Raw genomic sequence first — 13,663 nt, forward strand, 5'->3', positions numbered from 1 at the left:
TCAGTCTAAATACATGCAATGTGATTAAATATATTTACTAATAAATAAAAAAAATAATATATTTAATAATAATAAAAAAAAATCTCAAAATAGGCTTGGTTTTCTTTAGGATGCAAAATATTATTTATATAATAATAATAAAGAAATAAATGAACAGAAACAAACAGACAATAAATAAACCAATTTAAAATAAAATTAAATAAAATAGTCTTTTCTGAATCATCATTAATATTTTCTTTAGTGGAAACAACATTTTAAAGACTCTGGACTTCTTGCTACACTGTTACTTTGCACCAAATTTGATATATTATTTTTAATAATTATTTACTATTGTTATTGTATTATTTATTTGTTTGTCTGTTTTTATTGCCATACCAGCATCTGTGGTTATTTTCATGCCAAGATCCATGAGACAGACAGCAGTATAACAAAGTAATTAAAAACAACAATCGACAACCAACTCGACAAAACATTATACACGTTTTTCATTTCAATATCTCATTAAAACTGTTTTAGAAACTGTTACTAAATTTCACAAATATTTACAAAAGAAACGGCAAGTAACATATTTAATTACATCTGAAAATATTAAGTAATATACTCCAATAATCTGTTTTATTTACAACTTAGAAAAATCATACCGTGTAAGACTAATTTCATAACTAGTATTTTTTACATGTATCATAAGTGCACACAATATTTGAATGTTTTGCATAACCTGAAAAAATACAGACTAAAAATTGTGCACAAAAAATAAATAATAAACAATAAAAAAAGTTATATTTACCTTTATTTTTCAGGTTTCTCCACATATCACGCCTCATGTTTAATCTCAAGCTCTTTATCGACACGGTTGTCTAGAAAGAGTACAGTAGCAAAAAAGTTAATCAAAGGAAAAATTGGAAATGACGTCACAGCTGAGATATAATTTTGACAATTATGATAAATAATTTTCAAACAAGTAATATTAAAATAGCTTGTTTATCATAAGATAAGGTAATAAAATGTATATAAAAAAATACAAATTAAAATAACCCAATAATTCATATTTTATTATGTTTTTTTCATATTTAAGATTCAAAGTTTAGGTCTGGGATTGTGCAAAAAAAAAAATCTATAAGCCTACATTCAAGGCATTTGAAAATAAATTATGTAATAAATGAATAAATGCAAAACTCTTTTAATGTAACGTTCATATAAACAAAGAAAAGGGTGGAAATCTGGTCGTTTTAATAAAACTCGTAATACAATATGGGACATTAAAGTGAATATGTTTAAAGATACCACCTAGATATGAACATGAATTATTTGCTAAGAATCTCTCCAACACATGCAGCGCTGAAGAACATCATCTGACCTGGCTTTCACTCGTGAAGAACAGCTTCAATATCCCTCTAAAGCTGTTTCATGAGCCTCCGACATCAGACCAGCAAACAACTGCAATGAAAACGGCAATAAACCTTTGCTTTACATTCAGGGTTGAAGATCAAACTCAATTGAAGTGGATGAGTTTTATAGGCCTCAGCGGTGCATGTGATTTTGTTTGGAGACACAGTTTGGGAGCGTTTGATTAGATCAGAAGACCGTTCAAAGAGGATGCTGGACAAACATCAACAGCAACACAAGAGACACAAACACAGAAAAGCTGATTTTCTGTCTGCAGAGCCCTTCAAAGACAGCATCCTGAAACACAGCAGCTTTAGTGAGTGAACTTACCAAACAACTCGACTCACACCCAGCTAATGAAAATATGATCTCAAAATATTTTGCTAACGTTACCATTTATGAAAACATTATTTCGGAATGTTTTCTAAACGTTCAAAGCGTCCGGCTTTTTAAACGTTCAAAAAACTTTTTTTCTTGGTTATGTGAACATTAAAGACAATGTTAAAGGGAACGTTTTGTTTTGCAAACGTTATGGAAATGTTCATTTTTAATGTTCTCTAAACCATCTTAGTTGAATGCCCAACTGTTTCAGAACTCTCCATGAACGTATAAATCATGTTTTTGTGCTAAATTTTTGAGATTACTGTTAAAGATCAGATCACTTTGAATGAACGTTCTATTAATGTTACTGGAAGAATGTTTGTGACCCTGGTCATAAGGGTCGATTTTTTTTAATTGAGATGTATACATCATCTGAAAGCTGAATAAATAAGCTTTCCATTGATGGATGGTTTGTTAGGATAGGACAATATTTGGTTGAGATACAACTATTTATATATACATTTTTTTATTTTTATGAAAAAGTATATATAAACAGATTTGTGTGTGTGCATATATATATATATATATATATATATATATATATAGTTTTAATTAAGTTGCATATATGAATAAAATATTTCTGACATATTGTTGCTATACAATACCAAATACAAATCTACTTATAGGCTAGATATTATTAACATATGTACATACACAAATTTTACTAGGGGGATTTTATACATTTTATTAAGCTATACCTTCACCCAGAGAATATACGCATGTGGAAATTATGATATGGCCTTATAGGTAACATATATGGCAGTAATACTCTTAATAAAGGGCAATATACTGTCATAGGATATATTACATTTTAATATTGAAATGTAGCCTTAATTTGCTCAAAACTAGTGGCCATAATTACACATAATTACCTTCATCCTTCGCGTCAGGAGCACGCCGTCACCTGGTGCTTTAAAATACTCAAGATTCTTTGATAAAATACCTGATGCTCAAATAAAACATTATGGTTGCTTAGTCACACACACTTTAGAGAGCCTTGGATAGTGTTTGTAATGGTTAACAGCATTAACTGCGTCTGAGGCAAAATGAAGCAGTTAAAAACAATGCAGGTAACAGGAAAAAGTTAATTTACATGCTAATTAAACAGGAGTTTAAAATATACAACTCATGTACAGTAAATTTAAATGCCAACATTACCATATTCACCATATTATAACATGTAATAACTTACACTCTGTAATGTCTTTTGATTTATATTGAAAGTAGTCCAAATGCACTATTTCCCAAATGCCTTCATTTGCATTATTATTTTATTTTAGCAAATTTAAAATACTGCTATGCAACCACAATGCAAACTAATGCTAGAGACTTGAGTAAAAGTGAAAACTGTGACGAGCCAAAAATGCGGTTGACTTGAAACAGGAAATTAAATCAAGTGTTGTTTCTCCTTCAGAAAGATGAAGCCGTCGGGTTTGTGGCTGCTGTCTGTTTATGGCACGTGTTTCCACCCGTCTCTCATTCTGGCCATTAAGAGGATCGTAGTGAATTACTCATCTCAGAGCCTGTCCTCAGTGCCCCCCGGCCTCAAACCGTGCACGGAGGACTTGGATCTGTCGCTGAATCGCATCCAGACGCTGAGCGCCAAAGACTTTAGCACAACACCACGACTCCACTTCCTCAATCTCTCCTGGAATATACTGGAGAACATAGACAGGGATGCATTTAACTCTACGCCGGCTTTGGAGATCTTGGATCTGTCGCACAACAGACTCCAGAACCTCTCGGACCAACCTGCTTAAAACGGGACGTCTACAGCTCTTAAGACTTGTCATCCAACTTGTTTTCCATCATGGCGCTAGAAAGGGAATTTTCCACTTTGAAAAACCTGCAGTGGTTGGGCCTGAGCGCCAAATCAATCAGCAACCAAGACTTCACTTGCATTGCCAATCTTACTCTGAAAACGCTCTTTATTAATGCAAACAGCCTACAGACGTATGAGGAGAACAGTCTTACAGAAGTACGCTCCGAGAAAGCCATCATCGCCTTGTCCAAAAGCGACTTTGACATTGCAATCGCGGTTGATGTTTTTACGGCATTTAAAGAAGTCGAATTCACTTCGGTGGACAGCGGGATGAAGGCGCCCCAGAGGAATCCTACGCACCGTTAGCTTGGAAATCTCCAAAGTGGAAACCACCTGGGAAGTTCTAACAAGCTGTGTAAACACAATATTGCAGTCTACAATTCGACAGCTTTCTTTCTCAGACCTTACAATGACAAAAATAGAAGACGGCATACCGTTGTCCACAAGCCACATGTCGGATTCCTTTTTTTACAAGAGCATCCGTAACTGAATTCATCTTCAATCAAAAAGAGCGCTATGACTTCTTCATAAACATGCCTGCAAGAAACGTCAGTTTAACCCAAATGCTAATCATCTTCATGACCTGTCCTTTGACTGTTAGCCAGATCGAAGTGTTGGACTTGTCTGATAGAAAACGTTACAGAAAACATCTTCTCGGTTGATCCAGATACTGAATGCAGTACATTGACAAACCTAGTAAAGTTGATTCTGAAGGGCAACAACTTGAAACTCTTTAGACCTCTGACCTCATGAATCCCTCTCATGGATTCGCTTCAATACATCGACCTCAGTCAAAACACACTTACCTATTCGGAGGAACAAGGCAAATGCATTTGGCCTCCCAAAGTTGTCCAACTAGATTTGTCTTCAAATGGGTTCGACCACAGCATCTTCAAGTGTTTGCCCGATTCCATACGGATCCTAAACCTTCGGAATAACCGAGTGACCACAGTTTCTTCAGATCTTCAGGTTTTGGACGACTTGAGGGTCCTTGACCTTATGGACAACAGTCTTCTAGACCTTCCCACCTGCGTTCCGAAATCTGCAGAAGCTCTCTGTAAGATCGAACTAAATTCATTCGCCTTTACCGGGAGCCCTCGAGACTTGTCTGCATGTTGACGATCTGGTCTTGAGTCACAACCCTTTAATCTGTACATGTGCTTTGCGTGAAGTCACCACTCTCATCAAAGACCGAGTGACACGACCGAGAGGAGAAACTCTTGGTTTGACTCCCGACCACTGGCCGGAAGGATACCGATGCAGTTACCCAGAATCCTGGAGCAACTCCTTACTAGAAGACTTCTACCTTCCTGAGATCTCCTGCAATGCTTGGATCCTGGCTATTACTATTCTGATCCCGACAATCACTGTAATAGTCGCCGTTAGCCTTCTTTGCAATCGTCTGGACGTGCCATGGTACCTCAAGATGATCTGGAAATGGATGCGAGCCAAGCACAATGCAATAACTTCCCAAGGAAAGCGGAAGACTTGGAAGGGTTGCGCTTCCATGCATTCGTATCGTACAGCCAAAAGAATGCTGACTAGGTAAAATCGCAATTTCTTCCCAAGCTCGCAGGCAACTACGGCTTGCAAGTGTGTCACCACGAGCGCGACTTCATCCCGGGAAACGATCGTCCAGAACACCCTGCGATGCATCGAGCAGAGCCGAAGGTGTGTCTTTGTGCTCTCCTCTCATTTCGTCTAGAGTGAATGGTGCCACTACGAACTCTACTTCGCCAATCACACGCGAGTGACGGACAGCATTATTCTCATTCTGCTGGAACCTCTGCCGTTGTATCTCATTCCCTCCAAGTACTACCAGCTCAAGGCTATGATGTCCAGACGCACCTATCTGGAGTGGCCACCGGAAGGAGCCAAGCAGAAACTCTTCTGGGCAAATCTCAGAGCAGCTCTGCAGTCCGACCTTCCCAGTCCATCAGAGAGAGAAGAGTGATCAGAGGAATTTTAATAATCATTTCATAGCGATTGTGAAGCAGATACTCATTTAAAACAGTGGTTCTCAACCAGAGGGCATCAGCAAACTTCCACAGGGGCTTCAATATGACTTAAAATGATTTGAAATAAGACAAAACGTGTCTAAAATTAAGATATTTATGGACCTGGAAAATGGAGTTTAATCTTTTTCTTTTTTAATACAATGCCAGCATCATGTGGATAGTTCATGGTGAGAAAATTTTATGATAAAACTACATCAGGTTTTTAAAATATATTATTCCAAAAACTCCATAACTAAATGTAACTTTTTTAGAAATGTCTTGCTAGAATATGGAGAGATTTCACATACTAAATAATGTAATTATTAAATACATCATGGAATGACGCAATAATTAAATGAAAATACAATTAAAACGTAAGCATAAATATTTAATTTAAGGCAGTACCTTGCATCATTTTTTTGTCACGTGAAAAGCTACATTTAATTATAATGCCTATTTATGCTTACATTTCATTGCACATTTATTTATTTATTGCAAAATTCCATGATGCAAATAATAATTGTATCATTTTATTTAGTCTAAAAATATTTCCCAAGCTCTAAAACATTTTATTGCTAGAATTTATGAGTAAAAATCATATTAAAAATCCTTAATTTGTATGCAATGAATCGCAAACAACTGAAAAGGCATGCATATTCATTGATTAAAAAGACTGGGAACCCTGAAGAAAATTCAGAAATTTAAGGACTTGGGAGTCCAAAAAGGTTGAGAGCCACTGTTTCAAAGTTATTAATTACAAAGAATGGTACCTAGCATGCAAAAGTACCAGTCCTTGAAATTAATAACCATAAATGAGACAAACTACATCCTGAGATTTACAGTGAATAGAGACCTCAAGGAAGACCACGTTAGTGATGGATGGACTGAAACAGGGTAAAGAATGACAATTAAATTCCATATTCAACTAGAGAACAAATGTTTTATTTATTATGAGCTGCCTGCACAACATTTATTACACAATAACACAGTCTAGTTAGTTCATGAAGCATTTTACAACAATACAATGTGAACATATTGCATTTGCTTTAACAGTGAATTCTGCATTTTACAGACAAATAATAAAATGCTGAATATTTTTGAATGTTTGTTAATTAACACCTAAAATAAAACCATGACCTAAATGAGATCTGCTCGATGCAATTCCATGATATTTCCCAAGCTCTAAAACATTTTATTGGTAGAATTTATGAGTAAAAAATCATATTAAAAATCCTTAATTTGTATGCAATGAATCGCAAACAACTGAAAAGGCATGCATATTCATTGATTAAAAAGACTGGGAACCCTGAAGAAAATTCAGAAATTTAAGGACTTGGGAGTCCAAAAAGGTTGAGAGCCACTGTTTCAAAGTTATTAATTACAAAGAATGGTACCTAGCATGCAAAAGTACCAGTCCTTGAAATTAATAACCATAAATGAGACAAACTACATCCTGAGATTTACAGTGAATAGAGACCTCAAGGAAGACCACGTTAGTGATGGATGGACTGAAACAGGGTAAAGAATGACAATTAAATTCCATATTCAACTAGAGAACAAATGTTTTATTTATTATGAGCTGCCTGCACAACATTTATTACACAATAACACAGTCTAGTTAGTTCATGAAGCATTTTACAACAATACAATGTGAACATATTGCATTTGCTTTAACAGTGAATTCTGCATTTTACAGACAAATAATAAAATGCTGAATATTTTTGAATGTTTGTTAATTAACACCTAAAATAAAACCATGACCTAAATGAGATCTGCTCGATGCATCGCGACTCTAAACATGTCTAAAGCTTCATATATGATGCAAAAAAGTTGATACATTAAAATAAATGTCTGAAAAGTATCAAAACTGGACTGATACATAGGTTAAAGATCAGAGGTCGCTCAGGGTAATGACTGGACGAGGATGATCTTTTCATTAATGCAGAAGCGGTGGAGCACCGTGAGCAGGGAAAATGCTGAATATTTTTGAATGTTTGTTAATTAACACCTAAAATAAAACCATGACCTAAATGAGATCTGCTCGATGCATCGCGACTCTAAACATGTCTAAAGCTTCATATATGATGCAAAAAAGTTGATACATTAAAAAAAATGTCTGAAAAGTATCAAAACTGGACTGATACATAGGTTAAAGATCAGAGGTCGCTCAGGGTAATGACTGGACAAGGATGATCTTTTCATTAATGCAGAAGCGGTGGAGCACCGTGAGCAGGTTTTCTCCGCACCGTGACACCTGACGCTCCATCGCCAGCCGAAAATCCTCCTTCACTCCTTTAGTGATTCCTCGAGTCACGGTGTGGTGTCTATGAAAACAGACACACGGCGTGTGAGAACACACAGAGACGATACGGGCCACCAAATACAGAAAGAACCGAGTACTGAACCAGTGTGAACGTGAACTTTATGCAGAACCCATACAAGAAACAAAATGTTTCGAAACAGCAGTTTCTCCACATTCAGACAGATATAAGAGCAACGCTCTTCCAATCAAACACTGAACACACACACATGAATACTGTGGCAGAAAATACACATAAGGGTGAACCTCACAAAGAAACGTCTGGCTCATATTGCATTCAAATTCAAAAATGAAATAAATATAAATGAAGTAAAATAAAAATAAAGATTCATAATTATAAATAAACTAATAGCTAAAAATAAAATACACACAAAGATACATAATTGTAAACAAATAAACTAAATAAATACATTTAAATAAAAAAGTAATATAAAATACAATTTATAATTATTAAAAAAAACAATTATTTAAGAAAACAGCATATTTTGGATGATGGTACTTTTTTTGTTTGTTTGTTTTGGGCATAGTAAAGTTTTTAAGAACATTAAAAAAATCTGTAATGTGAAAAAATTATATGATAAATAAATAAATCATTTTTCTACTTGAAACAAGCAGACAGTACAATTAGATGAGTAAATACATTGTGTATACTTGCACTTGTTCTTCACTATTTAAAATATATATTTTTTTACATTTCAATAAAGAGAATGAGACATTTTCCGCATTATCATTACTGTAAATGTGATTTTTGCACACAAAAAAGAAAATAAAAATTTAAGCAAAATATAATTTATTTTTAATTTTGATTCCCAGGTGCGATACAACTCAGACATTTCTTGACATCACCTGTGAGATTCACTCGTGAACGTAAAACGCTGCAATTCAATGAAAACTACGAACACAATGCAATATGAAACGAACAAAAAAAACATTCCTCGAAGACTTCACAACAACTCGAGTAAAACACAACAGGAAAGGAGCCGTATGAGAACGGGAACGATCTTGCAAAATGGAAATGCTGGAGCGGAATGAAGAGAAATAATAGGAGGAGAATGTGAACACATGGTCAGGCTGGGAGGAGTCTGGGAGGGTTGGGGGCGGGGTTTCGGTGAAGGGGGCGGGGTACCTGTCAGCCTTCTGAGCCCCTGGAAGCAGCAGGGTGTTTAACTCCACCCCCAGGGCGGGGCTGGGGTTCCTACGGACAGCAAACACTCATAAACGCACCGCCAGCACTACGACATTTACTCCCACAACCCTACAAACAGCCCATCAAGAGCTAGCGGCACATCCAAAAAAGCTTTTTTAATAAAGCTTAAAATAGCATTTCTCCCAGTCTGTTTTTCATCTAAAATACCATTATGACAAAACACAGTCATTTTCTACTGATTTACAATGTAAGGTAACAGCTCTTGCTTTATATCAATTCAGACATGAATGTAATATATGTATTTTTTTTTTAGATAATTTATAAGTACACTCTTAAAAATAAAGGTTTCTAAAAAGAAGTTTTTGCAGTGATGCCACAGAAGTAGGGTCACTCCGGGTCAAATCAACCAAATTTGAGAAACGTCTTCATTTTTTTCTGGAGTAAGACAAACATAAATAGTGACAAAAGCCAAAATATTAAACTTCATGGATGTATATTTACTGAGTAATCCACTGTTTTAGAGAGGAGGGTCAAAATGGCAATTTTCACCTGAGATTCAGAGCCAAAATACAGGGGGTTAAAAATGACTTCAGAAAGATTGAAGCATCATCATGTCACTTTTACACAGAGATTGGTAGGTCTGCTAGTAAAATCTGTTGACTTTAGCAATCTTTGTTGCATTATATGCCAATGGTGACCATTCACAAATGGGGAAAAGCACTTTTTGTGCTCCAACGTTTGCAGGCGTGTAACTGAAGAAGTCGTCTTAATATCCTTTTAGATTTTGGTTCTTAAACTTTTCTTTTAGTGTCTTAATTTTCAAGTCTCTATATGGTTCAATCCCAGACATATGCGGATCTAAATGTACCATAAAACACCTGTCTGAGATGCACAAATATACTTTTTTCCAAGCTTTGCATGTCTGTAACTCTAGAAGTATTAAATATATCTTAATGTCCTTTCAGATTCTGGTTCTTAATGAACTTTTCTTTAGTAATCTTTATTTTTTAGGCCCTGTATGGTTCAGTCACAAAGATATGGGGATCTCAATATGACTTGAAATATGAATTTTACCCATTTTCAGTGGTCGAAAACCAAATGTGGGTCACTTTGCTGATATTGATATTTTAAGAAGAATTTCTGAAGAACAAATTAAAGTACTTCTTTTACAAAAAACAAATCAACACGAAATGACCCAAAAATAACCTTTCAGTGATCAGTTCTTAAAACCTTTTTTTTTTCTTAGTGTGAATTACATTTTTAATAATCTTTTATACAACTTTCACTCTATAAAGAACCTTTAGTGGCTCCATGGATGATAAAAGTTCTTAACGGAACCATCAACGCCAATAAAGAACCTTAATTTTAAGTCATGATCTAGCTCTGCCACTCATCCAGTATTTTTAAAACTATGTTCTCGATGCTAAACCCTAAACAGACCAGAACTTGCAAGTTGCAACCCCTTTAAAACCCCACACAATGTCAGACAAAAGACCATAAAACTGATCAAAAAGGCTTCAAAAAGCAGCTGGAGGACATGAGACATCAGCACTAAAGCAGGGTAAAGAAAACACGCTAAGCAGACCGCCTTCTTCCTGTCCCGGCTGTTAGTCTTAACCGCAGCCTATTCGATTTGTCCAAAACAAAAGGAGAAAGGAAACAGGAAGGAGGGAGGGACCTTCGATGATCACTTCTCATCATCTCCAGTTCCATTGGCTGACGTGAGTGATGTGGGCGGGACTTACTTGATGAGCATCCCCTGATTGGGCAGCAGCTCCAGCTGGACCCGCCCTCCTTCTGTCGTGCGAAGGTAAGCAAACTCTTCTAACATGTCAATGTCTCAGAGAGAAAGCTGGTCAAGGACAAATATTCACTCATTCTGAATTACGATTGGAATTAGTGTCTGATCAAAAGTTTTTCACCATGCTAAACATTTTAAATGATCCCGCAGAGTGAAAAATTAACTCCATAAAGCTACTGCATCAACATTTAATAGTTTTTTGTCTTTATAAACATCAATGTCTGCACCAAATGCTCAGTTTGGGCCTTTAAATAAAATTGAGACATTTTTTCCTAGAATTTTCAATATATCAGGTATCATATTCTCACTATATGAGCCTGACGGATGAAATATGACTAAACATTAAACACATATGTTGTGTATAAGTTCAATGAACTCATAAAATAGATTTTACTGACTATTATCTCATATGTCAGGTTTTCTAGGATTCATTTTTAGTAGTCTATAAATAAATATGAGATCATGAAATCTGTACGCATTAGACAAGAATTAGATTAATTGTTTAAAACAAGGTTTGGTCAAGGCCTTTATGTATAATGCATTATAAAGGGTTATTAGAGGCTATAATGCATTATAATGATTCCTAATGTGCGTTGTAATTGTCATAATTATAACCACATTTTAAATGCATAGTGTAACAATGAATTGATAAGGGTCATAATGCATCAAACAATTATTCTTGAGATTGTATAATGCATTACAACGCATACTTTTAATGCATTAAAACTCCTTTCATAACGCTTTATCCATAAAGGCTTGAAGTCAAGGTTTTAGATGAAGCATGACACTGGAGAGCTGGTCGATCTCTCTTCTGAAGGATACTGGTGACGTAGTTGAAGAAGTTCTCGTACTGGAAGCTGCCCTGCTGGCAGATCTTATCCACCGCCTTCAGGAAGAGATTCTCACCCTGCGGCCAATCATACTGCAGGAGAACCACCACGTGACCCAGAGCCAGGTCGTCTCTGTTATCTGTGAAGGCCCTCAGCTTAGAAAGAGAGGGAACGAGTTAAAAACCGAATCTGAGCCGTGAGGTTTGAGCGGGTGAGACGTTCAGATCCGGTACCTTAAAACAGGCCAGCATGAGCTGAAGACAGAAGGGAAGGATGGATTTACTGGAGCAGGGGACGAGCCTCAGATCGTTACCTAGCAACAGAGGAGAGAGAGATTCCTGTTATGGCAAAAAAAACACCTGGCTCATGAATATTAATTAGATGACATGCGCTGCCGGTTTCAGTGACATTTAAAATGTAAAAGTTCAAATTCTAAAGTTGTTTCAAAAAATGTTGAAAGTGACATTCAAAAGTTTTTAGACATTCAAAGTTTTTTTTTCCAAATCGTTCAGCCCCAAAACAAAGTCTTCAGAGTAATTTTTTTCAGCTATTAAAAAAACAAACAAACAAACAAGCAAACAAAAAAAAGATAATTTACAGCCATTTTTTTTTTCCAGTTTTAATTTTAGTTACTTTAGTATATCAAGTTAAACAATTAAAATAAGAACTACCGCATTGGCAACTAGCTAAAATTCATTTTTTTTAAATTTATGTTCAGTTTTAAACTCTTAACTATAACAACCCTCAATATTACTGCTAATGGAAAGAAGGTTAACACTTCACCACAAGGATTCATTTGTTAACATTAGTTAACTACACTAGTAAATATAAACAAACAATGAACACTTCTACATCTGTTAATATTATTTCATGTTAATTTTAACATTTATTAATACATTTTTAAAATCAAAAGTTGTATCTGTTAACATTAGTTACGTCACTGTGAACTAACATGAATGAAGAATTGTATTTTTTATTAACTAACATTAACAAAGATTAATATATGCTCTTAAAATATATTGCTCATTGTTAGTAAATGTCATCAAATGTTAATAAATGGTACCTTACTGTTAATTTCGATAACCAAAAGGGTCACTACTGTGAAATAAATATAACTTATTAATAATTATTAAGTTACAAACAAAATATTAATATAAATTAATATTTTTTTATAAATAAATAATATAATAATATGACAGATTTTTATGAACATCAGTTCTGGTCATAATTACCAAAACATTTTCATTTTCTAGATTTTTACCCTTTAATTGCCGGTTTGTTCACATAATGCCACTGGTGTTTTTATAATAAAACACACGCACAAAAATAATAAATGCTACGCAGACTTTTTATTATTATTACTGTCTTGAATAAGTCACTGATTAACAACAACATCAGGTGGAAAATAGTAAAAAAAAATTTAAATAGCAAACGTTTTGAAGCCTTGCAAACAGAATGAAAGCTTATTAAGGAATGCATTATTTTATGCTTTAATGGCACTGAGAATAAATATTGTCGTTTTAATGGGTATCAATTAAATTTCCACACTGTAACATCTAATTAATGTATGCTGTTAGTATTAACACAGCTCAAAAAAAAAAGAGCCAGGGTTAATAAAATAAAAATATAGTAGTAAAACAGCAGATTATGTATGTGCTATAGACGCACCTTTCCTGGTTTTGCTGCGGGGTTTGCGCTGCTCCTCGCTGCTCTTCACCGCTTCATGATTCTGAGGCATCAGACCAGAGACAACCTCCAGAAGCTTCTCACACGCCATCTGACAAACCACAGCGTGAACACGATGAGATGCACTACATACAGCAGCTCTGATGCAGTGTGTGTGTGTGTGTGTGTGCATGCGAGTGAGTGTGAGTGTGAGAAAGTGCGTGTGTGTGTGCGCGCGCGCGCGCGTGTGAGTGAGTGTGTGTGTGTGTGTGTGAGTGAGTGTGTGTGCGGGCGTGCGAGTGTGAGAGTGTGTG

At 35.4% G+C, this 13,663-nt stretch overlaps 1 protein-coding gene and 1 pseudogene across 1 annotated transcript in view; one reads left to right on the forward strand and one right to left on the reverse strand.

The window, feature by feature from the left end:
- The first annotated feature begins 3,185 nt into the window (after positions 1 to 3,185).
- LOC107571549 (toll-like receptor 6) lies at positions 3,186 to 5,543 on the forward strand (annotated as a pseudogene).
- Positions 5,544 to 7,561: 2,018 nt separating this feature from the next.
- Positions 7,562 to 13,663, reverse strand: part of ints10 (integrator complex subunit 10) — a 14,511-nt gene continuing 8,409 nt past the window's right edge. The window contains exons 9-14 of the mRNA XM_016257871.1: positions 13,353 to 13,461; positions 11,918 to 11,997; positions 11,677 to 11,839; positions 10,799 to 10,892; positions 9,033 to 9,101; positions 7,562 to 7,910 (exon numbers count right to left, since the gene is read on the reverse strand). Of these exons, the coding sequence (XP_016113357.1) occupies positions 7,754 to 7,910; positions 9,033 to 9,101; positions 10,799 to 10,892; positions 11,677 to 11,839; positions 11,918 to 11,997; positions 13,353 to 13,461 (672 nt within the window). The 3' untranslated portion in view covers positions 7,562 to 7,753. The remainder of the gene's footprint in view (positions 7,911 to 9,032; positions 9,102 to 10,798; positions 10,893 to 11,676; positions 11,840 to 11,917; positions 11,998 to 13,352; positions 13,462 to 13,663) is intronic.

The sequence above is a fragment of the Sinocyclocheilus grahami genome, unplaced genomic scaffold (genome assembly GCF_001515645.1).
Source record: "Sinocyclocheilus grahami isolate Dianchi unplaced genomic scaffold, SAMN03320097.WGS_v1.1 scaffold1612.1, whole genome shotgun sequence".
NCBI classification, from domain to species: domain Eukaryota; kingdom Metazoa; phylum Chordata; class Actinopteri; order Cypriniformes; family Cyprinidae; genus Sinocyclocheilus; species Sinocyclocheilus grahami.